This window comes from Enhydra lutris, unplaced genomic scaffold (assembly GCF_002288905.1).
Source record: "Enhydra lutris kenyoni isolate GAN:26980312 unplaced genomic scaffold, ASM228890v2 scaffoldscaffold42, whole genome shotgun sequence".
Lineage (NCBI taxonomy): Eukaryota > Metazoa > Chordata > Mammalia > Carnivora > Mustelidae > Enhydra > Enhydra lutris.
In genome coordinates, this window is record NW_019154126.1 from 9,639,436 (window position 1) to 9,667,353 (window position 27,918).

General features: G+C 43.7%; 1 protein-coding gene across 1 annotated transcript in view; it reads left to right on the plus strand.

Moving 5' to 3' along the window:
• The first annotated feature begins 2,830 nt into the window (after positions 1-2,830).
• The window catches only part of LOC111155544 (N-myristoyltransferase 2), a 77,229-nt gene continuing 52,141 nt past the window's right edge, over positions 2,831-27,918 (plus strand). Inside the window, exon 1 of the mRNA XM_022515753.1 lies at positions 2,831-2,954. Within this exon, the coding sequence (XP_022371461.1) occupies positions 2,845-2,954 (110 nt within the window). The 5' untranslated portion in view covers positions 2,831-2,844. The remainder of the gene's footprint in view (positions 2,955-27,918) is intronic.

Consider the following 27,918-nt stretch of genomic DNA (forward strand, 5'->3'; position numbering starts at 1 on the left):
AGGAAGAAGTGGAACCCACCCAAGTGTCTATAGAAGGATAAATGGATAAACAAAATGTTTATATCCCTATAACGGGATATTATTCAGCCTTAAAAAGGAAATTCTGACCCATGCTACAACACAGATGAACCCTGAAGACATTATGCTAAGTGAAGCCATGCCCCAAAAGACAAATAGTGCATGATTCCACTTGTATGAGGTATCTGGAGTAGCCAAATTCATGGGGACAGAAAGCAGAATACTAGCTGTCTGAGGGGGTAGTGGGGGAGTTTTCTGTTTTCCTTTTTTTAAGATTTATTCATTTGAGACAGAGAGAGGTTATGTGCATAAGCGCCCAGGCACTTGCGTGAACAGAAGGAGAGGAACAGAGAGAGAGGGAGAGAATCTCAAGCAGATCCCCCACTGAGCGCAGAGCTTGATTCTCAGGTTCCATCTCAGGACCCCGAGAGCATGACTTGACCTGAAATCAAGAGTTGGACGCTTCACCCACCGAGCCATCCTGGCGCCCCAGAAATGGGGAGTTGTTTAATGCATATCATTTCAGTTTTGCAGGATGAAAGAGCTCTGGAGATTGGTTGCACAATGATATGATTATACTTAACATGACGGAACTATACACTTAGCCATGGCTAAGATGATCTATTTATTATGTGTATTTTACCACAATTTTTAAAAACCAAAAAGTTATAATAGTTTAAATAAAATAAGACCAATTATACGATTATGGTCTTACACCTATAATAGGAGATGAGTTAGCAGGATAGAAAATTTTCTAGGGCCTCTTTAACACAGTAGGGGCTACTTGACAGTACTCTCTTTTCCCACATCAATCTTGGATCTGAGATTCTAGAAGATGCTGCTTGGTTCCAATTCCCCAAACTCTGGGATTAGATCAGGGAAAGAAGCAAACATTGTTAGAAATAGTCAATTTCCGTACATGACAATAGGATTTGGGAATCTCCAGGGTCATCCGCAAACCTTGCCCTCCTTCAACTGATTAACAATGACGAACTGTATTATATAAAACCTCAATCTTGTACTGAACAGACGTCTGCGCCAACTTCTTTCCATTCTGGGGAACAGATGTTCCCTGTTTGTCATTGTTTTCCAGTGTTAACTGATTTTTGATGCCCTCATTTTATTTCTCCAGGATTATTTGTCTTTTCTTTTTTTTTTTTCTTTTTTTGCGGGGTTTTTAGTCAAAGCTTCTTGCAAATTCAAACAAATACGTTTCCTTTGCTTTGTATTTTTAAAATCTTTTCAAGAACCCTTCTGATCGGTGAGTGACTGAGCAGATAGACTTGCTCCTGGCCATGATCCTGCTGGTTACCCAACTAGGTTACAGTTATCTGAGTATTCATGTTCATAGACAAGAGCTGCAGGAAACTCTCTGATCTATATTTGCCTTTATTCTAAAGTTTGAAGCCAGAGGCCACAAGGGACTTTCTACCTCCGAAATAGTTGCAATTGTGAAAGATAGTATTGTATTTCCTTCATGTTTCGGCCCCATTTTGCACTTCTTACTGAACCTTAGCAGGCTCGACACCGTCAGCCATAAAAGGCTGATGGGCTTTGAAATCGCTTTGCAATTTTTGTCTTTATATACTCCACCTCATTGCATTTTAAGGGCATAGTCTCCCCTTGGTGTTGGGGTGGGGGCGGAGGGGAGGCACAAAATGCTCCTAATACTTTCTGCAGAAAACGAACCCACACCAAAAATTTCAGGTGGCTTTTTAAAATCCAGTTTTGCTCCTTAAGCAGTTTCTGGTAACTATCTTTCCGCAGACTTTGTAAACCTTCCCGTGGTCCAGCAGGACTTTTGAACACCAACCGTTACAGGAAAGCAAAGGAAGGGGTTTGCTGTGTACAGAACGCAACAGCAAAGAAGAGGCTGAACTTGACAGGCCTTTTTATCTGGCAATCCGTGTAGCAGAGAGACCTGTCCCTCCTGCATTCACGGGTCGACACAGAGGGTTTCAGCCAGAAGACCATCTACTTTGGCTTGAAGGTGTAGGTTATGACTTTCACGGAGCGAAGCCAAAGTGTCCTACCTGACACTGTCCGATCCCCCAGCGTCATGGACATTACCCCAATTCACCTAAGATGATTGTTCTGCTCGGAGCTGCCTATCTGTTGTGTCCACGGGAAACAGGACAGCTCAGATTTTTTTCTCTGTTTAAGAGTTTTCGGGTGCCAGTCTGGTTGGAATGGGGAGGTGGGGAGGTGGGGAGGTGGGGAGGTGGGGAGGTGGAAAGCACTCTGTTTTGACTTTGACTTTGGTTTTACAGTGCGTTGGAAAGATAAACACAAGCAATGGAATTTTTAGAGAGTATGTGAATGTGTGGGAGGCTTCTAAGAAATCATGGGCCTTGGCACGCCTACTCGAGTAAAAGATCCCTGCAATGGTTAAAAGTGCTTCCTAACCTGTAGAGGTGTAAAAATCGCCGGCCCTGTGTTTCAAAATGAAGACTCCAAGGTTTGGAGATTGTCTGTGGCCTCATTCAGAGACCAACACCGGGCCGACGCACGGTGCAGGCTCGGGTGGCAGGGCTCCGCGCCAGCGCCCGCCCCTCGACTCGCGACCACCCCGCACCGCCTCTCGCCCTCCCTTCCCTTCCCCCCACCCTCAGGCGCGGCGAGTCGCGCCCACCCCTCCCCGCCCCCCCGCCCCAGCCGCGGTGGGCGGGCCCAGGCCGGGCCGGGCGGGGCGGGCGGGCGCGGCGCCGGGGCTGCTGGCTCCGAGGAGACGGCGGGCGGCACTAGGGGGAGCTGCTCGCGCCGCCGCCGCGCGGGTCCTCCACGCCCGCGGTCCCGAGCGCCGCCTCCCCAGCCCGCGCCGCCGCGATGGCGGAGGACAGCGAGTCTGCGGCCAGCCAGCAGAGCCTGGAGCTGGACGACCAGGACACGTGCGGGATAGACGGGGACAATGAGGAGGAGACTGAGCACGCCAAAGGGTAGGCGCGCGGGGCGCGGGAGGCTCGGGGCGCGGGAGGCTCGGGGCGCGGGGACAGCGCGCCGCTCGGGTTGCGCTCGGACGCCGGGTCCGGGGGCGCGGGCGGGGCCGGGGCAGCTCTGAAGGGGCGGGCGGCCCCCAGACCTGCTGAGGTCTGGCTCCCGCGGCTCCCGCGCGGCGCAGCGGAGGCGAGGCCCCGGGTGGGCGGCGGGGCGCGGGGCCCCGGTGGGGGGACCGGCGACGCCGATGTCACCTGCCGCGCAGCCGGCCGGCCCCTGTTCGTCCCCGCCTCCGCCCGCGGGTGCGACGCGCCGTCCTGGCCGGCTTTCGACTCGGAGGGACCCATGGGGAGGCGCGGTTCCTGTCCCTTTGTGGCGGCCCCGTTTATGGGAAGTCGTCCTCCTCCGCTCCTTGTCATCCTCTCCTTAAGTCCTTCCAGACCTTCCCACCCCTCCCCCAGCCGCCACCACCTCCAGAAAAAAGAGGAGCTGATGGGGGGAGTGGTTTTAGATTGGCGCGGGGTCTTTTGCGCGCTGTTGGCGGGGAACTGCGGAAAGTTGTGCTTGCCCGCGGCGGCCCCCGGCCCTCCCCGCGCGGAGCCGGGCTGGGGTCGCCGGGGGTCCCGGGGCCCGCCGCTCCTGGGGACGCGCGGATTTGTCACTGCCCCGCGTGCCTGCAGAGCTCTCTGAAGCAGGACGGGTCCGCTGATTTGGGCTCAGGCTTAGGGGATCTGAACAGATCTTGCTTGCAAAGCGGGTGTTTGATCTCCAAAGCCAGGTGCACCAAGCGTTTTAGCACCTGATCAGGTTTCTTCTTATCCCTTTTCACTGGCTCCCTTTTCTCCCTGGGCAGACTTGATTTGCTTTCCCTTTGGAGAAAAGATTGCTTCCGGTTAAGGGTATAGAAGTTCTGTTTTTAGAGTGGGGTGGGGGGTGGTCATTTTAAATAAGACTGGTGTCCTTAAAGGTGGTGTTTGCATTACCCTTTTACCCGGTTGGATTCAAACTATGCGCTGGCACGGAGCACTTATTGCTGCTGCCCCTTAGATGTGAGATTTTTGCAAACCATGGTGACTGGTGAAGAAGTGGGTCAGCTTGAAAACATGATAGGGAGCCCTTAGTCACAGATGGCTTATTTATTCAGTTCATGGAGAGGATTCTTTAAATGATTGATGATTTAAAGTGTAAAGCATTTGCATTCTATTTAACGTCTGCTTGAAGATTTGTTTAAGAAAGGAACTTTTACTGAGCTTTCATGTGTTATAAAATATTAAAAGAGATCAAGAAAAGGAAAAGCTGACTAAATGTTTCTCCCATTGGCAAGTTGCTTTTTATATTTTTGCAGTGAATAATACTTCAGTGGCAGCTGTAAGTACCGAATGTTACAATTCAAGTCTAGATTTTTTTTTTTTTAAAGAGGAAACGAAATTCGACAGAAATCTAAGCCTGAATTCTGTCTATGCAGGGAGAGAAATTTGCCCGCGATAGCTAGCTACATATAAATATGCTTTCGAGACAGTCGCATTAGTGCTAGAATGGGCCCAGGTGAAATGTGATGGATAACTCAAATAACTTTCCAAATAACTGCCCATTATCTTTCTGGCGAGACTCTGGACTTCTGTCTTCTCCACTGTAATTTATGTTTATTATTCATTCTTTTGTAGGCTGGGTTTGTACCTCCTTGCTTACACAATCCAGAATATTCATGTTACAGAGAAATACTTACCCGTGTTTCCATTGATCTGGGGCCTGGCCCAGGAAGCCTTGGCATGCATAGGCTGCTTGAAGTTCCAGAAGACCAAGAGGCATCTCTTGTCTTCCACAGAGGTTTTCAGTGTTACACATTCACATATTGTATGTTAGCATGGTTACTCACCATTTAGAGATGACCGTTAGACTGAGGGTTTTAACCAAGAGCAAATAATATAAAAACTTCTAGTGGGGAGAGAGTACTAGAATGGATTTCTTTGTAGTGTGTTAGATAGGAGGAGATCAGTAAAAATTTGAGTTGCTGCACTTGTTGGACTGCTTTTTTGGATTTGAATTTAGATGGTATGTGCCAAGTTTGTGGATAATTGTGTTCTATTTTGGCTTCTGCACTGATGATGATGTGGCTCAGTAGAAACCCGGATTTTTTTCTCCCGTGTCTCCAGTTTGTAGATGTTAAAATTTGAAAGTCTCCTTTTTTCTGACCTCGGCCTTTTCATTCTCTAACTGGTTTAAATTAAGTGATGAATAAAGAGCCTTTGGAGGAATGCATAGGTAAACACTTTACATTTTAATGATGAATTACTGCTTTGAGGCCACTTGGTATAGGTAAGGGCACAAAGCAGTAATTTACCAAATAGTACCCTTGTGGCCTGAAGGAATTAATTTACCCCCACAACTGAGTATGCAGATGACCCTTGAACAACACTGGCTTGAACTGCATGGGTCCAATTATATGGGATTATTTTCTCCACAGATAATGCAGCACAGTTCTATAAATGTGTTTTCCTTATGATTTTCTTAATAACATTTTCCTTTCTCTAGCTTACTTTATTATAAGAATACAGTATATAATATGTGTAACATGCACAGTATGTGTTAATTAACTGTTTATGTTATTGGTAAGGCTTCTGGTCAACACTATGCTGTTAGTAGTTAAGCTTTGGGGAAGTCAAAAGTTACACAAAGATTTCGGATTCCCTGTTCTGTCAGAATCCCTAACACCTGTTCAAGGGTCAACTGTCATGTATTTACTACTCATTTTAGACATGCTAAGTTGCAACTAAAACCTCAGATAAAAGGAAGATACCAGATTAGATTATTTTGCACCAAAATGTAAACATTATTACATAATATGCTTTTTTTCATTTTCATAGAATTTTTCTTATGGACTAATTCATTTTTGTGGATAATGCTTCAAGTCCGTGAATGACATATGTTTTATGCTTAATGAGAAGAGTAATAGACCATTACCTTGAAGGATTGTTTAAATAACTCCCTTTAACGCGTGACTTACAATTAGGGGAAGTAACCAGGTCCTTGTAGAGGTCTTAGAGGGAACTTGAAAACTTTTAAGCAAATTTAGAGTTCTAAGGTAATCACTTTTCAACTATTATTTTTAGCAAGACTTTCTACGTAGATAAAAATGAACTTCAATCCGGCTTTCTGTGTGAATTATTTGAAATAGTCCAGATTGCTGAAGATTTCTGTCCTGGTGGGGGTGGCTGTGGTTACCTATAGGGTGTCTTCCCCTGGAGCTTTCCCAAGTGGGTTCAAGGTTAGATAAATACTCAAGGATCTTTAATACTTATCTCAGTTTGATACACGGGTGGCTTCTGTTTCTTTCTTAGGAAGGGATTTGGGTAACCATTGAGAATGGGGCATACTGTTGAAGGATCTTCACAGCTCACTATCTTCTCATTCTAGCCCCTGTTTTATAACTCATTTCTTCGTTTGTAAAATAACAGTGGGTAGTGGTAATTACCTCGAATTCAGCCGACCACCCCACATGGAGCATACTTACTGTCCAGTGTTAGAAGCAGGGTCACGCGATTGGCTCCAAATAAAATTAGTGTTCAGGTTGGCACAAAACCAAATCATCTCTTTTCTGGCTTTACCAAAAAAAAAAAAAAAAATTTTCCTAGACAGATTGATGTTTTTCATCTCCTTCCCACTAAGAGCTTTTTCCTCAATATTCACTGTGATGGAATAGGAGGCAGCTACCAAGAATATTTACTTAGGGAGTAAAATAAGCATGTATGAATATGCTGTTGTTGGCAGATAAATGACCAAATTATCCCCTGGGGTAGATATGAAATAGTTTTAGTATTTGAGGGTTATTCTGAGACATTTTTAAGCATTTCTTTCCTTAGAAAAATTAAAGATCTGGTATTTGGTAAGGATTAAAATTTTGGAATTCCTACAACAAAGAACATCTCTCTTCTCCCGCACCCAGTACGGGGGGAAAATTGAGGTTATTCTCCATGTAGCGTATTGTTCTTTCTGACTTTTTCTATGTATCGTTGAGACTGGCGGTGGGAATTTTTCCCAAGGATTATTCAGAGCTGTACTTTCTGAAATTTGATCTGTTATCAACTCTGTAAATCAAAATGGAAAGGTATGTTAACAGCTTATGGCCAAGGAACCCCCTCAGTTCAAGAAATACAGTTTGAAATCATCAAATGTCTGCTGAGACTTGCATATGAAATGTGATACTACCCTTGGGCCCCAGACAGACTTTTTTCCAGAGATGTAGCTAAACTCTGGAAAATTTCTAGGTATAGGACACACTCTTTGTTGTGTTGAAATTGTTTATTAACACAAGTGTCCACAGTAAATATGTATGAGTCAGAGTCAGTTGCTCAGTTAACTCAGGGATCGGAACCAAATTCTGTAACCAAGTTCAAGAAAAAGGTTAGCTGATTAGTTTTTTTGTTACCATATTTGAAGATCTATTTCTGACTTTTACTCGTTTTAAGAGTAAAATATAATTTATTAAAAATTCAGACAATAAAGTGTGTAAGCAGTGGAAGGCCCTTGGTCATGTTATTTGCTAGAGAAACCACTACTGACAGTTTAATCAACTAACATTTTAATATATATAAAAAAGTGCATATTTAGCGTTAATAAGATCAAACTTCACATGGACTCATTTGTTATCCTGTATTTTTCACTATTAGTGTTGTGCTAGAACTTTCTGCAGTAGACAGAGGTCACTAGCTACATGAAAGGTGGTTAGGGTCACTAAGGAACTGAATTTTAAATTTTATTTAATTATAATTAATTTAAATGTAACCAGTGCTTTCTGGTTAGTGTGTATCAGATTGGACAGCTCAGATCATATCCTGCTTTTGACTTTTAGAAGCTTTTGTGGTTCTCAAAATACTTCTTTATTGTTCTCTTGTCTTTGCGGAATATTTTTCATTTCTTCCCTCTAGCGGTTTAGAAGTTTTACACCCTCCCCCTCCGGGAATGATCTTTAAATTTTGAGCAAGCATGTTTTTATCTGTATTTCTGTCAATGTTAAAAATTAACCATTATTCAAAATATTCTACCATTGAACAAAACAAAACGTGTAGGATGTTTTAACTTCTTCCTTTACGTGGCCTGGGTTTTGTTGGAATAGTCTGAAATTTTAATTCCATGTGGCTTCTTTTATTTTTGCCCTTGTATCCCATTAATACTTTCTTCTTAACTGTTACATTATATTCATAACCATATTGTTGAAAACTAATTAGACTCCCCTGTTTTTGTTGCTTATCACTATTCCTTGTAAACCATACCTTCTTTTTTGAGGACTTTCTCACATAATATTTTAAATTAACATATGCAGATGATATGTTTTCTGAATTCTTGTGTATCAGAAGATGCCTTTCTTTTGTCCTTGTGCATAAACCATAGTCTGGGCATGTGGGTAATTCTATAATAATCATTTTTCTCCAAACTTCACAAATGCTTTGTTATCATCTAGCATTTAGTGGCACAGATGCTGTCTCTCTGCCAATCTGCTTCTCTTTGTTATATAGGAAACCTCAGTCTTTTTTTGTTTTGACTTGTTTTTAATCTAGAAGTTTCTAGGACTTTCTCCCGGTCTTCCTATAGCCTGAGGGTTTCCATATCCTTTTACATTCTACAATCATACTTTTCTTTAATACCTAACCAGAGTACTCAAGCTGAGACAGAGGGATGGAGATTTCTTGGGGACCGAGGCTTCCGGCTTTCACGGTCCCCCGCTGCCTCTGTTACCTCCAGCTTCCCCATCACCAGCTCGGAATGCTTTTGGCTTTTGACTCCTTAACTCTTTCTCCTCAGACCTTTGACACTGGATCAGTTTGTTTGTTATCCCCTGCCCCCCCAAAGCCACTAATATCAGGCTGCTGTGCACACCACCAACTGAGGGTTTTGTGAATAATGAGGGGAGAGGCTGGATTATCGCGTAAGGGCAGAAGACAACTTCCAAGTCAATGTCAGACATCACTGCTCAGCAAAGGGATTTAGTTAGTGTCCGTGCCCCTCCATAGGCCACAGCTTCCCACATTTACTTGGGAGTTCTTTCTCTCTCCCAGGGTGTTCTCTGCATCTTCCCATCTCCACCCCTCCTCCAAGGTGAGAGGCTCCAGTGTCATTTTTTTCAGAAAGGCTTCCATCCAAGGTGATGAGCCCTGTGAAAGGCCCTATCACCCTCATTGCCACAGGGAGAGCTGTGGTCTTCTTCAGGGAAGGAGCTAGTAGACAAGGCCGGCACCTCAAAACACATCTGCAGGACACGGACATGTGTCTCCCTGTCTGCTTCCAGGCAGACTGAGCGCGGAGACCGTGCTCACGGGCTCTGTCTTTGCCATATCTGGTGCATGGGACATGGTGGTGGCTTAACAAAGATTTGTTCAGTGGTCCCAGTGGCTCTGAATCTCCACTGACATAATTTCTGATTTAAAAAATTTACCCCTATGTTCAGGAGGGCTATGTGAAGGATGTTTTTTTCCCCCTAATTCTAACTGAAAGGACTTGGACTATAGATTCGCACTTCGTTTCTATGCTGTATAGACTCCAGCGTGGTAAAGTAATTGCTAATTTTCTGAACTTTCGGTAGGCTCTTCCTACTTAGTACGTTTTCCTTGTTGAACCTTTGCAACCACAGATGAGGAGATGCGTGCTTTTCCAAGCTTTACAAACTTGTCCAGGCCTCATCTCAGATTCACACTTACTTAGGGTCGTGGGCCTCTTGCCACCTGACTGTAAACACTCAGCCCTGCACTAAACTGCAGGAACCATGAATCAGGAAAAAGTGATTTGTCTGATAGTGTTTCAAGCTCCTCTCCTTTTAAGTCAGAGATGACCAACTTGAGTACCTCTAGAGTCAGAATTCACCACTGTAATGAGTGCAGGAAATCAGTGGATTTAAAAAGAAATGAATACATTTCCTTGTTTAAAAAAAATACTGCAACTTGATTACAGAGAGAACTCTTGAATTTTTCTTCAGGTCTGTTCAAGGACTAATTTTAATGATAGCATCACTATTTTGCAGAAAATCTTTTTTCTTCCATGCCTATTTATTGGCAGTCTAGTCCCCGATCTAGACCAAGTTCTACAGCGGCCCCAGTGCGGCCTCCTTCCCCTGGTGCCCTCCACCTCCCAGGACTGCGGTCAGTCAAGTCTTCATGGCCTTTTGGCCATTTGGAAGCAAAATGGGCTCAGGAATCCACTGTTGAGCATTTCAGGAGGATAGCGCTGCTGGAGGAGAATCCACGTGAGCCTTCTGGTTCCTCAGCTCCACAGCCCAGCCTCTGGAGTGGGTTGTGCTTTTGTGGGTGTTTTGAATTCCTCTAAGTCAGGGCCCATCAAGCTCCCCAAGAGGCAGGAGAAAATCCACTGCAGAGATCACCTGGTGGGGGGAGGTCCCAAACCAAGTTGGGATTTGAACTTTACAGTTTCTCTTTTGTTAGCACATTGCCTTTCTGTTACTGGCTTCAGCACGCACACGCACACACACGCACACACCAGGGAAATATGGGCTCCTTTCTTCTCACGGCTGAGTTCATTCAGTGTTCAAGTTCATGTAGTACGTTCCTGAGAAAGATGGTGATTCCGTTAATATGATAATTTTCCATAGTCTCTTCATTTGGGTTTTTTTTTGGGGGGGGGGAAATGTAGGGATACTTGTTCATTACTATTCTTTGGGTGTTTATTAACATTTTATAGAAACTGAAGAAAGAACCAATGAAAGTAGAGTTCTTTTTTGTTTTTCCAAATGAAGTTTTTTTTTAAATTTTTTTGCAAAAGCACATTATTATTTTTTTTTTTTAAAGATTTTATTTACTTATTTGACAGAGAGAGATAGAGTGGGAGAGGGAACACAAGCAAGGAGAGTGGCACAGGGAGAAGCCAGCTTCCTGCCGAGCAGGGAGCCCGATGTGGGGCTTGATCCCAGGACCCTGGGATCATGACCTGAGCCGAAGGCAGACGCTTGACGACTGAGCCACCCAGGTGCCCCAGCACATCATTTTTAATGTAGAATGTCAGAATGTATCATCAAGCAATGCCTTGGTGTATTCATATATACATGTATTTCATATATATAATTCATGTGTACATATATACATTTTCCTATTCATATGTATTTACAAAAAGCAAATATACTCTTTCCGTTGTCCTGGAAATTCCTGTCATTTGATGTGCCATGAATATCCTAGCCCTCCCTGAGACCATCCCAAGGCTCTGTGGAGACTCATCATCTATGCCGTCTGCTGTTGGGCTCTCGTGCCGGGGCTGCCGGTGGGCCCCATCATCCAAAACAACGCCGTCCTTTCCTGCCACCTTGTGTTTCCCTACCCCCTTCCATTGGCCAGGATATGCATGTGATACAAAAATTGCCTTGGACCGGCTGAACCCAGCAGACATCCTGGGGATGGCAGTGAACAAAGTACAGAGCCTGGCCCGTCTTCTAGAACTTACCTTTGGGGCAAGCAGAGTTTCAGGAGAGCAAAGTGAGCTCCTATGTCGGATGCTCTGTTATTTGGGACTTAACACCCCCACCCCCGGGGCAGCCTGACCTGTATGCTAACTAATAGAACCTCTGTATCTTAGCTTTGGCTCTGTATCCACCTTAGTTTTTTAGATTAAAAAATATTTTGAGTCGGTAGAATGAGCATACAGTTACAAAATTCAGAAGGCACAAAGGGGTATCCAGTGAGAGGTGACACTTACTCTCCCGGCATGGAGTACCCCTCTTCAGGAGCAGCCTCTGTTGCCAGGTGGTGGCCTGTCCTTCCAGCAGTGAAAGACATGGTGTGCACACGTATGAGTGCCACGCTTGCGTGTGCTTGTGCTGGTACTGAAATCAGTATGTATATCAGGCCACGTAGACCAAACTCATTTTGTTTTTTTTAAAGATTTTATTTATTTATTTATTTGAGAGAGAAAGTGAAAGAGCACCAGAGGCAGGCAGAGGGGAGGCAGACTCCCTGCTGAGCTGGGAGCCCGATGCGGTGCTCCTTCCTAGGGCCCTGGGATCATGACCTGAGCCAAAGGCGGATGCTTAAGTGACTGAGCCACCCAGATGCCCCCAGACCAACCTCATTTTTTAAAAAAACTGTATGTTATTTCATTGACTGGCTGTACCATTTTTTCTTTAATAACCTGTCCCCTATTCTGTGCTAGTAAACAGTGCTGAAATTAATATCCTTGCATGTATATCACTTCTCTAAAATATTTCATAACAAATATTTTAGAATCTTTTTATGCTAGTAAGTTTTAGGGAGGCTGTGCAGTGTATTGAAATTAGTATTAAACCAGGGATCAAGAAACTTCCATCACTCACCCTCAGTTTAATTTCTCTGAGCTCTGGGGTGTCTCTGTGTTTTTTTAAAATTTCCTTATTTCTTTCCTCTACCATCCCAAAGTGGACTGTTTAGCTACCCTCTATCCTTCTGTGTTTGAGGTCATATCCTTCTGTGTTTGAGAACTCCCAAGTTCACTTTTGGTATTCCAGGTAATGACTGATGACCTTTTGCTGTGGCAGCCTCATCACTCCTATAATGGTGGTGTTTCCCCCACACCATACAGATGTTGCCCCTCACTTCTTCCTGGGATTTTTCTGAAGAGAAGAACATAATATTTTGCCACACTCTGTAACCAAAAGGATTTCACGTACTTATGGAATGTTCCTGTAATGGGAGATTTGACTTGGTGCATGATCAGCATTGGGATATAGAAAAGGGGAAGTAGAGAACGAAACTTTGATTATGTAAGGAAATTTAGAAATAGGAATATCATTTGAAAAGCATGTTGATTCTTTGTGGACGCTAACAATAAGAATCCATTATTGAAGTGAATCTCAGCCAGACAAAAGATTTATTTTTGACTTGTTAACTACTATTTGCCTCTCAAATGCCCAGAAATGAGAAAAGTTGTGTAAGTAGGAGCTAGTGTATTTCAGTCAGAAAAACATTGTGGGCATGGGTGAGAGAAAACTATAGGAAATAGGCGATTTTTCTCTAATTTGGACTCTCTTGAAGGGTATACTCTGCCAACTCCCTCAAGCCTTTAAAAAATTTTTTTTTCTACTTGTTGTATTCATCATTTCATCTTCAGAAACAGTTTTGCCTACCAGGCAAAGAAGTAAGCCTTTAAGAAACTTGTTCGTTGAATATCTGAACAACTTGTACTTTGTCTTTTAATTATATATAATGAACTTAAGGATGCATTTAAAATTTTCATTTACATTTTAAATATTTCCTCCTTTATTCTGATCGTGGACTATCTGCAAAGACAAGTCTTAATTTCACAAACTGTAATTCATGCTAAGCTAGTTTCTAGCCAAAGCATATTGATAAAATTTTATTGTAATTAACATTAACTCCTATCAGAATTGGGTTTAATGGGAAGTAGACTCTGAAATTGTTTGATAATACTGAAATGATTGTGGAAAGAGAAGGCTGAAGAGGTAGGACACAGTTTCCCACATTGACTTTATGGTAAGAGTTGAAACTACTGAGAACTTGCAAGCAACCAAGTATCTTAAAAAGGGGGATTGGTTGATCAGAACCTAGCAAAGGGAGTCATCCAGGTTCTTCTAGACCAGCTAGGCCTGGGTTGAATCTAGGGCTTGCAGAAGCTACTGCCCAGAGCTAGCCACCCTCTGCTGCTAACACCAGTGTAAATACAGAAATTGTTGGCTGGTCCCACCATGACCTCAGCCTAGCATTATGATCTCAGTCGCTGCAGCTGCTAGCCTCCTTGGCTGACCTTTATAATGATCTCTGACCTTCACTGGTCATAAACTTGGGAGCATCTTTGAACTCTGAGCTTTTTAACGGCTTGTCCATGACTTATGCTTGGTCAGAGATCATCTGGAGAACCCCTGACTTGGATTTCCTGCGTTAAGACCCTAAGGTGAGGAATGTGCTGGGAAAGGATGAAGCCACCCAACTGGTGAGGTGGCTGAAATTTTACTTTAGGTTGCGCCATCCCAGAGCTAGATGATGACATCTGGAAGGGTGGATTCCCGCTCTGGACTGTAGGTTCCATTTGGGGAGAAAACGGGTGAAGAAGTCATTGCTGGAATTGCACTGACTGAGCTACTGACAATAGACTGCCTCGCGAACCTGAAGTGTAGGTCAAATCCGTGATTGAACTGGGCGGCCACGTGATCACCTTATGAGCGCTGGGTGCCCGGATCCCCCACCAGGAGAGATGCCTGCGGCCCACGCCCCCAGAGCACCTGCCTCTGCCATGGCCGACTTCCCGTAGCTGCCAGTGTGAATTGTCTCCTGTCCGCAGGACACTGTGAAGCATCTTTGCATCCCCTTTCCTGTTGTTCATAAACTGTATCAAAACCTCGGCACAGAGTTTGTCCCTTGTAGTGCCGTTCCATCTAGTAAAGGGATGTGGCATCCCCACCATAACACACTCGTTCAAAAACAATTAGGCTGATGAAACATGTCCGGAGATCATGAATAGGCAGATGACCCAAGAGGAGCCAAATATTGCCAACATATATCTCAAAAGACGTCTGGTCTGTGGAGAGGCGCTGACAAGAGGCCATCTTGTGTAGCCACGGCCGAGTCGTGGCTCGGCCACTCCTTACCCGGTAGCTCCCAGCCAGGGCCAGACCCGCTCTGTATTTCCGTTTTCTCTTTGATAAAATGAGAACAACAGTCCCTATAGCACCTGCCTTCCAAGGCTGACCTGTGTGAAGTGCTTGGTTGGCACAGCACCTAGTGCGTTCAGGGCGCCACCTTGCTGCCACGCGGGCGGTGATGGTGGCTCCTTCCAGATTGTTCTCCCGAGCGCCCGGTCAGGCATATGGGAGTTTCTTTCCCTTCCACTCTTCTGATTTCATCAGACTTACAGATGTTTGACAAATCAGCCGATAAAGAGTAAAATCCGAGGCGGTTTTCTTTTCAGATCCCGTACAGCCATGAGGTAGAGCATCTTGTTAAGACTCTCTTAGCTGTTAGAAATTACGCTTTTGAGCGGCACTCATTCGCCGCCCATTCTTCTGTCAGTCTTTTGTCTTTTTCGTATTGATTTGTTTCATTGATTTCACATTCACCCAGCAGATATTTATTGAGGACCTTTGGTATAGCAGACACTGTTTTAAATGCTAAGAATACAAAGGGAAATGCTGTTTTATGGACCTGAGGCACTGACGAGAGGAAGAGAAATAAATACATAACACAATTTTAGCTACCAGTAGGTTAAGAGAAAAGGCGAGGCAGGGCAATCACATTAAGAGCTAACATGGATTGAATGATTTCTATGTGCCAGCTACTGTACTAAGTTCTTACGTGTAGTAACTGGTTTTGTCCTTGCAATTTTTCTAATAGTTTCTACTGAAAACTCTATCCTTTTACAGCTGTGGAAACTGAAGCACAGACAGGTTAAAATAATACATTCCAAGTCCCACAGCTAGGAAGTAGTGGAGCCAGAAGTCAAAACCAGACCCTGGCTAAGGCCTGCATTCCTGGCCAGGGTGTAATGTTATCTCCCTATCCTGTATTGGAGATACAGTGCAAAAGAGGAAAGAGTTTTTTGTGTATTCTGACTATTAATAGTATTTTATCATGTGTTTTATGAATATCTTGCCTCATTCTGTAGTTTAAAATATTTATAATTAGTTTGCCACAAAATATTTAACTTTGATGTAGTCAAGTTACTGCTTTTTATTTGTAATTGTACTTTTGAGGTTGCCCTATTTATTCCTTTTTTTAAAATTGAAGATTAGTTCACATACAACATAATGATTCAGTATTTAAATATATTACAAAATGGTCACTGTGGGACGCCTGGGTAACTCAGTCAGTTAAGCATCTGCCGCCTTCTCAGGTCTTGATCCCAGGGTCCGGGGATTGAGTCTTGTATTGGGCTTCTTGTTCAGGAGGGTGGCTGCTTCTCCCTCTCTCTGCCATTGCCCCTGCTTTTGCTCATGCTCTCTTGCTTAGTCTCTCACAAATAAATAAATAAAATATCTTAAAAAAACAACAACAAAAAATGGTCACCACAATAAATCTAGTTGCCATTTGTTACCATACAAAGTTGTTATGATATAATTGGCTGTGTTCTCTGTGCTGTACGTTATATCATTGTGCCTTATTTATAACTGGAAGATTGTCCATCCCCCCACCCTGTAACCATGAGCTTATTCTCTGTATTTTGTTTGTTTGGTTTTTGTTGTTGTTGTTGTTTAAAGATTTTATTAATTTATTTGACAGAGATGACAAGTAGGCAGAGAAGCTGGCAGATAGAGGAAGAAGCAGTCTCCCCGCTGAGCAGAGAGCCCGACACGGGGCTCAATCTCAGGACCCCAGGATCATGACCTGAGCCGAAGGCTTTAACCCACTGAGCCATCCAGGCACCCCATTTGTTTTGTTTTTTAGGCTCCACATATAAAGCATACAGTACTTGTCTTTGTCTGACTAATTTCACTTAACATATACCCTCCAGGTCTATCTATGTTGTCACAAATGGCACGAATTTCATTCTTTTTTATGTCTGAGTAATATTCCATAGAGAAAGAATAAGATACCTAGGAGTAAGTTTAGCCAAGAAGGTGAAAGATCTATACTCTGAAAACTGTAAGACATTAATGAAGAAGATGGAAGAGGACACAAATAAATAAAAAGATATACCATGCTCATGGATTGGAAGAATTAATATTGTTAAAATGTCCATATTGCCCAATCTACAGATTCAACACAATCCCTATCAAAATACCAATGGCATTTTTACCCTCCAGTGGTATTTTTCACAGAACTAGAACAAATAGTCCTAAAATTTGTATGAACCACAAAAGACTCCAGATAGTCAAAGCAGTCTTGAGCAAAAACAAAGCTGGAGGTTTTACACCCCTGGAAGAATGTGTATTCTGTTTTTGGATGGAATGTTCTGTATATATCCATTAAGTCCATCTGGTCTAACGTGTGGTTTAAGGCCACTGTCCTTTTTAGTTTTCTGTCTGGGTGATTTTAGTGGGGTGTTAAAGTTCCCTACTATTATTGTATTACTGACAGTTTCTCCCTTTATGCCTGTTAATACTTGCTTTGTGTATTTAGGTGTTCCAATATTGGGTGCATAGGTATTTACAAGTATTACATCTTTTTGTTGGATTGATCCTTTTATCATTATGTAATGGCCTTCTTTGTCTTGTGTGGCAGACTTTGATTTAAAGTATATTTTGTCTGACATCAGTGTTGCTAGTCCAGCTTTATTTTCATTTTTGTTTGCATGGACTATCTTTTCCCATCCCTTCACTTTCAGTCTGTAAGTGAGTCTCTTGTAGGGAGCATGCAGATGGGTCTATTTTTTTTTTTTTTTTTTTTTTTACCTCTTCTGTCACCCTGTGTCTTTTTTCCTGTAGCATTTAGTCCATTTACATCTCAAGTAATTATCAATTACTTGCTGTTTTGTATGTATGTATGTATCTATTGCTGTTTTGTTTACTGTTTTCTGGTTGTTTTTGTAGTTCTTGTTTGTTTCTTTTCTTGCTCTCTTCTTTGTGATCTTTCTTTTGTGGTTGGATTCCTTTCTTTATTTTTCGCATTTTTATTAGATAGGTTTTGGTTTGTGGTTACTGTGAGGTTCATATATAACAAACTATGTGTATAGCAGTCTATTTTAAGTTGGTGTTTAAGTTTAGATGCATTCTACATTTTAACTCCCTTATTTTATCTTTTTGATAACATATTTTGCATCTTTTAATTTTGTGAATTTCTTAACTAATCATTGTAGATATAATTAATTTTACTGCTTTTGTCTTTTAATCTTCAGACTAGCCTTTTAAGTGATTGATCCACTACCTTCCGGGTTCTGTATACCACTATATGCATGTCTTTACCAGTGAGATTTTTTTTCTTTCATATATTTTTCTATTTCTAGTTTTGGCTTTTTCTTTTTTCCTTTAAGAAGTCCCTTTAATTTTTTTTTTAAGATTTTGTTTATTCATTTGATGGACAGAGATCACAAGTAGGCAGAGAGGCAGGCAGAGAGAGAGGAAGGGAAGTAGGCTCCCTGCTGAGCAGAGAGCCTGACACAGTGCTCCATCCCAGGACCCTGAGATCATGACCTGAGCTGAAGGCAGAGGCTTTAACCCACTGAGCCACCCAGGTGCCCCCCTTTAATATTTCTTACAAAGCTGCGGTGATGAACCCCTTTAGCTTTTCCTTCTCTGGAAATCCTTTATCTTCCCTTTAATTCTGAATGATAATCTTGCTGAGTAGAGTATTCTTGGTTGTTAAGTTTTTTCCTTTCAGCACTTTGAATATATTGTGCCACTCCCTCTGGCCTGCAAAGCTTGTCAAAAAATGAGTTAACAGTCTTATGGGACTCCATGTGACTAGTCAATTTGTGTCTGTTGCTTTTAAGATTCTCTTTTTAATTTTTGACATGTTAAATATAATGTGTCTTATTGTGGATCTCCTTGGGATTATCTTTTTTTGGAATGCTCTGTGCTTCCTGGACCTCAATGTCTGTTTCCGTTTGCAGGTTAGGGAAGTTTTCAGCTGTTATTTTTCATATAAGTATTTTGTTGCTTTCCTCCGCCCTCTTCTGGGACCTCTGTAATATAAATGTTAGTATGCCTGATGTTGTCCTAGAGGTCCCTTAAACTATCTTCCTTTTTCAAAATTCTTTTTTCTTCTTGCTTTTCAGTTTGGGTGATTTCCACTACCCTGTCTTCCAGTTTGCAGATCTGTTCTGCAACCTCTCACCTGCTATTGATTCCCTCTAGTGTATTTTTCGTTTCAGTTAACTGTAGTCTTCTGCTCTGACTGTTGTTTTTTTTTTATTTTATTTTGTTTTATGTCTCTTTGCTGAAGTTCTCACTGTGTTCACCCAGTGTTCTCTCAAGTCCACTGGGCATCACCCCTATATTGTGGCTGGGATTCCACTGGCAGGGGCTTGCTGCTGGACAAGGCTGGTCCCCAGCCTGGTGGGCTGTGAGGCCCTGCCCAGACTGCTGTGGATGCGCTAGTGGGCAGGGTTATCAGCCTGTCTGCTGTGGGGTTCAAGGAGGAACAGGGCCGTGCCGGACTCTTAGCAGAACATGCCTCCTGGCTTTAGCAGTCTAGAGGAACAATTCCAAAATGGCACCTGCTAGTGCCAGGATCAGCACGGCCAAATAAGTGCAGAAATTGCTGACACCAGTGTCTCAGTCCTTGGAGAGAGGCCCAGCTGCCTCCTGCCTATCTGGGAGGCACTCCAGATTAATAAATGGGTCTCCTTTACCTATAATCTATGTACTTTTCTATCTGGAGCTTTGCACTCATTTCCAGGTCTAGGGAGTCTGTGTGCAAGCCCTTTAGGAGGGACTTTCCTTTCCCTACAACTCTGTAGTTTTCTTGAATGTACTCCCCATTGGTTTTCAAAGTCAGGTATTTTAGGGGCACATCTCTCCTACACAGAATCTAAGTGTTGGCTTGCCTGGTTTGGAGCTCAAATCTCTTGCTCCTTAGGGAAAATTTTCTTATAGCTAGGGCCCTTCCTGATTGGAATTCCATGGCTGGGGTATGGTGGGGTTTTTTTCCCTCAGTGAGACCATATCTCTACCTCTTCTATATACCCTGGTGGCATTCCTGTTGTGGTGCTCTGTTCATCCAGTTTCTAGGTCCCTTTCTGTATATAGATGTAGATGTGTTGTGTCTGTGGGAGGAGGTGAGCTCAGTATCTTTTTATGCCGCTGTCTTGAACCTTCTTCTGGAGTCTCTGTTCTTTTTTTTTTTTTTTTTTTTTAAGATTTTATTTATTTATTTGACCGAGATCACAAATAGGCAGAGAGGCAGGCAGAGAGGGTGGGGGGAAGTAGGCTCCCCACTGAGCAAAGAGCCCAATGTGGGGCTCGATCCCAGGACCCTGAGATCTTGACTTGGGCGGAAGGCAGAGGCTTAACCCACTGAGCCACCCAGGCGCCCCTGGAGTCTTTGTTCTTAACCATTTTAGGCATTGTAATTATTATAGACACTTTAGAAAATGTGTGAAAATATAACAAAGCTTATCTATAATCCCATCATTTTCTATGCAGAAATAGTAAATCAAGGGGAAAAATTTATAAAATAATTAAAACATCAAACCATTAAGAGTTTTTGTGGGGAGGAACTAAGTAATCTCTGGTGGAATCCTGTAAAATCTAAAATTGTTTTTTTGGGGATTCACATACCCTAAATTGAATTATTTTGATGTCCTTAATATTAATGTATTAGTTATGATAGGGTAAACTGCTATATCAGGTAGGCTCTAATGTGCAATTTGCTCAATGGAATGAAAATTTCCTTCTTATGTCACATATAACAGCCACGTGAAGGTGTTCAGATGGGTGGCAAGAAGACTTTTCCTTCATTCTATCAGAGCCTAGTCTTCTCCCATCATGTGGCTCTCCCATTCTCTGTTGTCTCATCCTACGTCTGCATCCTGTCAGCACGTGGGAAGGAGTGGGGAGAACACTCAAGAGAGTCTGTGGGCTGGCAGGAAGTGGCAGACCTCACTCCCACTCCCATCCACTGGCTAGACCTTAGTCACATGGCCATATTTGATGGTGAGTAAGTTGGAAAACATAGTCTGGTTGTGAGCCCAGAAAGAAAGGGAAGATGGATTTTGTAGTCAGCTAGCAATCTCTACCCCACTTGTTTATCCTGGAGCATCTGCAGAATGTTTGCTTGGGTATAGTCCTGTCTATAGAATCTTGGAATATGTCTATTAAATATTTGCCATTTCCATGGCTGAGAAGGAGTTTATTGGTTAACCTTCTAAGATAAATGGGGTTTGAATACACCAGAGATTCTAGGTGGGCACAGACAGAATTACCTGTCCTTCCTGGGGTAGGAAAACTGAGTGGCTTTCTGCTGTGAATCTTTCGTATGAATTCTGGGGGGAAGTAGGAAGTGCAACTTCTGTTCTTAAAGAACCAAGAGATTTTTATAAGAGGGCTGCGTGAGTTCCATGGCTAACCTGTGGTTCAGGACTTACTTTTGAGTCCCAAGGGTCTGAATCAGTTATTCTTCATTGGATTTTCAAGAAGAGTCTTCAAGAGCAGGGATTTTTCTTTATTATCCTGAGGCCCAGCAGCAACTGTACTACCCGGGGGCTGTGACATCTCTGTGTGTCATACACTCCTCCTGATCTGCAGGAGGCAGGCCACTGTCACCAGCTCTTGGTCTGCAAAGGCCTTGACATCATCCTACCACCTCCAGGGACAGGAGTTGGACTTGCCAGTGTTCTAACAGCTTTTTTGACCTATAGTTCACACACCCTACAATTCACCCATTTAACGTGTGTGATTCTGTGGCATGTAGTATTTTCACAGAGTTGTACAAACATCCCCACAATCAATTTTAGGACATTTCATCACCCCCAAAGGAAACCCTGGGTCCCTTAGCTGTCACCCCCCAGTACTCTTCATTCTCCCAGCACCTGACAAACACTAGTCTATTTTCTGTCTCCGTAGATTTCCCTGCTCTGGACATTTTGTGTAAAGGGAATCCTATAGTATATGGTCTTTAGTGATTGGGTTCTTTTATTTCGCCTGATGGTTTCAGGGTTCATCCATGTTGTAGCATGGGTCAGGACTCCCATCTTTTGTTGCTGAGTCCTACACCATGGTACGGATATGACACATCTTCTTTATTTGCGTATCCGTTGGTGGGCGTTTGGGTGGCTTCTGCTTTTTTGGCTGTTATAAAATGAGGCATCTGGGAACCTCTGTGTGCAGGCTTCTAGATAGGATCTATGTATTTGCTTCTCCTGGGTATATACCTCGGAGTGGAATTGCTGAGTGGCATGGTAGCTTTAATGGTTAGCATTTTGAGGAGCTGCCCAACTGTTTTCCAAAGCACCTACACTATTTTGTGTTTCTGCTGGCAGTGTATGAGGGGTCTGATTTCTCTACATGCTTGCCAACACTTTTATTACCTTTTGTGATAACTCTTATCCCCACAAGTGTGAAGTCCGCCTGTCAGTTCTCATTTACCATGTGTTCTCATTTACCATTATCTCATGTACCAAGTGGTACACTGGAGGCTTCTGGGAGATGGAAATGTAGTTCGTCCTCATTTAGGGGTGGGGGATTTCTGCTTCTTTTCAATGTGGAAATACTATCAGGTATGTCTGGGAGTTTGGAGGAGGGGATGGCTAATTTAGTGCCCATGAGAGCAAAGGGGGAAAAACAACAACAACAAAAAAACCCTTGAGCACTAGAGTTAACAAAAATGATTCCCGTTTCTCCATCATAACAAAATAAGATAGTATAATTTTAACAAGATGGTATTGGGAAGTGGAGGAAGTTGTGGTGTGTAATACCAGACCCCCAAATACAAATTAACAGAAAACTTCATTGTGTAAGTGTCTGAGAAGTTATGGAATCCGTGATGTAGGCATATTTAAGGAAATTTTGGTGAAATAATCTGGTGTTTTTATTTACTTTTTGTCTCTGTATCAACTTCAGTTTCCATGAGTTTGTTTATCTTTTTTAGAAAAAAAGTGATTGATAGACACAGAACCAAAATATCTGGATTATTTGTTGGTCCTGATTCTTCCTTTCTATCCATTTGGGTAGGCATCCATGCCAGTCATAAATTACCAGTTTGTATCCCTCTGGATGAAAGCTTCTTGGAAATTTGGAGATATTTTATTTTATTTATTTATTATTTTTTTGTAAAGATTTTATTTATTTATTTGACAGACAGAGACCACAAGTAGGCAGAGAGGCAGGCAGAGAGAAAGGAGGAAGCAGGCTCCCTGCTGAGCAGAGAGTCCGATGTGGGGCTTGATCCCAGGACCCTGGGATCATGACCTGAGCCGAAGGCAGAGGCTTTAACCCACTGAGCCACCCAGGTGCCCCTGGAGATATTTTAAACTAGGTGTATTGGATGGAAGAGCTGTAAGGTCCTGGGCTCACAGTGGTTTCTAGAAAAGACATAACCAGCGGCAGTAAAAGAATGAGGCAGGACAGGGGTATTTTCCTGGGTTATGAAGCCTAGGGCATGTCCCTGATGACTTTAGTTACCACCACTTCCCTCCCCCAACTCACCCCTGCTCCCAGCACACTATTGAGCACATAGTAGATGCACAGTAAAAACGTGATACTAGGCCATAGTAAGTTTACCCTGCACATAGGGAGAATTGTAGCTTTCAGAAGTGTTCTGCCACCTGGCAATAGGTGACTGGAGTCATCTCAAGAGCCAGAGATCTCAAGAGAATTATTCACTCATTCATTCAACAAGCATTTGAAATAAAAATTTGCTAGTGTCAGGCATTAAAGCACTACAGACCTTGGGGGTGCAAATGTGAATAGCTTTTGTCCGCCCCCCCCCCAACACTGACACCACACAGGCATAAATCACGCCACCACAGTTCAGCAAGCTCACTGTTTCACAATGTGCCAGCCATGGGAGTGTTGAGGGAGGAAAGCCTGAAACACTTGCCCTCCCAAATCAGAGAATTCATGAAACCATACTTGCCCATGGCGTATTTCCAGCTCTGCTGTGTGGCTCTCGTGTTTGTTTAAGCCCAGTTGCTAGTTGCATATTTATGGTTGTCTTTAGCCACAGACGATTTTAAATGTAAATATCACAATAGTCCAGTTTGATTCTGCTCAAATCTGATGAAAATAAACCACTCATTTTGGGGTGGGAACACATACTGTTTTTAGACCACTGGGGTACCATTTGGCAGGGTCTCCATGTGTCTCCAAAAATGTACACTACTTTCTGTTTTAGGACCAGGACTAGGGAACTATGAGTCTCTGTCTGAAGGACTGTTCTTCGACAGTTTTTCTCACTATGGAAGTTACCTTACATATTTTGACTTTACAGAGGCATGATTTGTCCATTTTAGAATTGAGAAGTTTCTGATTTTAGTACATACTAACCGACAGAAAGAGGAGTCCCTTTATGACCTTGGGGTTGGGTGAGAGGCTAATGCTTTGTATCAGGTAGACTTCAAGTAATCCTGAGCTTAACACAAACAAAAAGCCTCTCAGTTCTGTTGTGTAAGTTACCAAGGATCTGTCTCCCACACACACTGTGTGGGTGCAGACAAGGGCCTCCACTCCTTCGAGGTATGCGGGGCCCCAGCTAGGTGGGAGGCTCCATCCTCTCCTGATGGCCATCATCTTGCCTCAGGGCTGCAGGGGTTGACTGGGAGGATAGTCAGCAAAGAGGAAGGTGTAATGGCTCTCAAGTTTCCACCTGGGAGCGACACCTGTTACGTGTCCTCATCTCCCACTGGCTAAGCAAACTGCCTGCCCACGCCTCACTTCCAAGGGGGCAGGGGATGTTTATGCCTCATACTTTCCAGCACCCACAGGAGAGGAGATTCCGAAATACTAGTGAGCATGAATAACGTTTACTACGCATTTGAGTAGGAAAAATCAAGCTTTCCCACTGTGTTTCTCCTTCACCTTCACGCTGCTGCCCTGTCACAGCACTTGGATTCCGGGACTGGGGGCTTCCATACCAGGCAGTTCTGCCACACCAGCTGGGTGCCCTACGCGATAACTCACTTCCCAGACTGCCTTCCTGGGGTAGTCCCACGTGACTGCCCTGCCCCTGTTGCAAATGCCAGTCCTGAGCACCCGTCATCACCCCTGCTTCTATCCGAGTGCCTGTATATTGGGAGGTTACCATGACTGCCTCCTCGGCTTTGATTAATTTGAATTCCCCAAACTCAGGAAAATAGGTGTTTACCAGTTTATTATTTAAAAATGGGATAAAGGGGGGCACCTGGGTGGCTCAGTGGGTTAAAGCCTCTGCCTTCGGCTCAGGTCATGATCCCAGGGTCCTGGGATGGAGCCCCGAATCGGGCTCTCTGCTCAGCAGGGAGCCTGCTTCCTCCTCTCGCTCTGCCTGCTTCTCTGTGATCTCCGTCTTTCAAATAAATAAATAAAATCTAAAAAAAAAAAAATGGGATAAAGGATACAGATACACATTCAGGTGGAAGAGATGCATAGAGCAAGGTATGTGGGAGGAGGCACAGAGCTTCCTTGTCCCCCCACCCCATGCGCCACCCTCCCAGCACCCCCACATACTCATCAACCTGGAAGCTCTCTGAACCCTGGACATTTGGGATTTTAGTGAAGCCTTTATGAGTAGGCATGAGCCATCATTGACTCCATTTCCAGCCCCCCTCCCCTCTCTCGAAAATTCCAAACTTCTAATCATGGCTTGGTCTTCCTGATGATCAGAGACTGATTCATATTTTTCTATTATTTTGTACATTTTACAGAGAAATGGGAGTCATTCTGTTCCTAAGGGCCTTACACTGTAGTGGGAAAAGCAGGTAAGAACACCAGGTTAGAGTGTGCTGAAGAGAACGAACCTCAGATGGCCGGGCAGTCTTTGATTTAACGGCCCCTGATTCAGATTGGGGGAGGAACCAGAAGCTTTCTCCAAGAAAGTGATTCTTGGCCTGACTCTTGAGTGACAAGCAGTTTGCCAGGCAGTGAAGGAGGGAAGGGTGTCCTGGCGGGGGAAACAACATGCTTCACTATATAATAACAGTACCTACTACTTATTGACTGGCTTTCTTTGTGCAAGCCACTAGGCTACACGCTTAGAGACCCTGTCTCTAAGACCCACAAATGGGCCTGCCATCTGTGTATTGTCTATTTCATTAGAAATATATGCGTCATAAAACAAGACTTTGCTTTGTTTGTTGTTAAATCTTTATGTTCCAGTAACTGTTGCTCTGTAAAAAAACAGCACCTGTTTTATTTAGGCTCACAGATCCTGTGAATTAGGAATTTGGGAACGGCCCAGTTGGAGGAGCTTCTCTCTGGGGGTCTCTCAGGTGGTCGCTTGCAGATCTCAGCCAGGACTGCAGTAAGCCCAGGGCTCCACTAGACCCAACCCCCCAGGTGGCTCACTCAGGTGGTTGGCCACTAGTGGCAGCCCAGCTTCTCACTCAGTGCGCCTACCTGCGGCCTCACCAGCAGGGCAGGTCTCAAGGTCGTCTGGAGAAAACGTTTCACAAGTAGTGCGTGGGAGCTGCTTGCTTTCCTCACTAGACATGGAAGTCACATGCTGACACACTTGTTGTGAATGACTGGTTGTAAGTGAGTCACAAAACTGTAAGTGCATACATCCAGGGGAAGGGAGCTATGACCAGGGCACAGGGGTGCAAAAGCACCAGGTTTCGGGGGTCTCAACCAGACCAGGGTCAGGCGCTCATCGCTGACAACATCCAAAGATAGAGAGATGAATGGTGGTGAAGCAGGAAGAGAAATTATTTCTGTGAGGCCAGCACCAGAAAGTCAGCAGACTAGTGTCTCAAAAGACTGTTTCCAAAGTTCTGAAAATACTCCCAGGTTTATATAAGCAAAATGTGGACAGAGGTTGGTGGGTACAGGAGAGGGGCAGTAAAGGTCCGGTTGATCATTGCCTTGCGGGTCTTGCTGGTGTCTGGGGGTTCCCTATTGCTTGAGGAAGTAGTTTTGGGTCCTGTCATGGGATGCTTTGCGTGGAAGGTCTTTTGCCTGGGTTAAGAGGTAAGTTGGAAAGAAGAACTTAATTAGTTAGAAAGTAAAGACTGAGGTAAAAAGGAAGGTAATTGGAGTCCGCTTACAAATCCCCACTGTCAAAACACCATTCCATTTCTGTGGAAGGAGAAGGGACCGCAGCCATTTTTTTTTTTTTTAAAGATTTTATTTATGCATTTGACAGAGATCACAAGTAGGCGGAGAGAGAGGAGGAAGCAGGCTCCCTGCTGAGCAGAGAGCCTGATGCGGGGCTCGATCCCAGGACCCTGGGATCATGACCTGAGCTGAAGGCAGAGGCTTTAACCCACTGAGCCACCCAGGTGCCCCTGCAGCCATTTCTTATGTAGCTCCTTCCTGCTGACCAGGGATGATGGAGGGTTTTTGGAATGGAAGACTTTGACAGGGTAGGAGAACTTCATTTCTCTAGTTCCTCCTGAAATAGACAGCAAAGGCATCTGCAGGCATGTGTGAATAACACAGGCTTCTGTTTGACGAATACAGAAAGTCAAACAGCAACCTAAAAGAACAAGAAGTAATAGCAATGCTTAGCAGGGCATATTTCTATTTGGAAGGACTCAAATTTAGATCCTGCTAAAAGCATCTAGAGCTAGAGCATTTATTGCAGTGATGTGTTTGTTTAAATCTTCTGTGGCTTCAGTTACATTTTTTGAGTAATTTGAAATACAGACACAGCAATCTGTTTTAATGAAAGCATAGGTTCATCTTTGGGTTGCTCTCAAAATATCAAGGGCCATCCAGTTTTGAAGGACTATTTCTCAAATTTATGTGGTTTCGTCATTTAGGAGGGTGAGTGGGTTCCAGGTTTAATTAAAGATGGCCGCTGTATGCTTAGGTAAAATCCTCTTCTTATAATTCTACATTGATAGAGGCAGCTCCTGGGACAAATATGATTAAGGGATAAAACTATCAGGAAACCACCTTGCCTGATATCTGGCTTTAACAATGTCCTACTTACAAGGAATCACCGGCAGGTGGGAGGTGCTCCTCTTGGGAGATATGGGCATCCCCAACTGCATCATCGATTTTAGTCATGAGGAACGTTGGGCCGTCCCTCTCTCCACAAGTCTATAGCTAACCCATAGAGTAGGGTCTGCTCTGGCCTTTTTTTTTTTTTTAAAGATTTTATTTAGTCATTTGACAGAGATCACAAGTAGGCAGAGAGGCAGGCAGAGAGAGAGGGAGAAGCAGGCTCCCTGCTGAGCAGAGAGCCCGATGCGGGGCTCAATCCCAGGGCCCTGGGATCATGACCCGAGCCAAAGGCTTTAACCCACTTTAACCTTTAACCCACTGAGCCACCCAGGTGCCCCAAGGGTCTGCTCCAGCTTTTGAGGAACGGTTTTGCCATCCCCCACATAGAATCAGTCAAGGTGATAGTTGAGTTACACAGCTGCGGAGTCCATCCTGTTGTCCAGCTATTAAAATAATCACATGCGCATGGAGTCCTGTTATCCCCACAGAGAAATAGGTAAGAAGAATGTCTATACACGAGCTCTTGT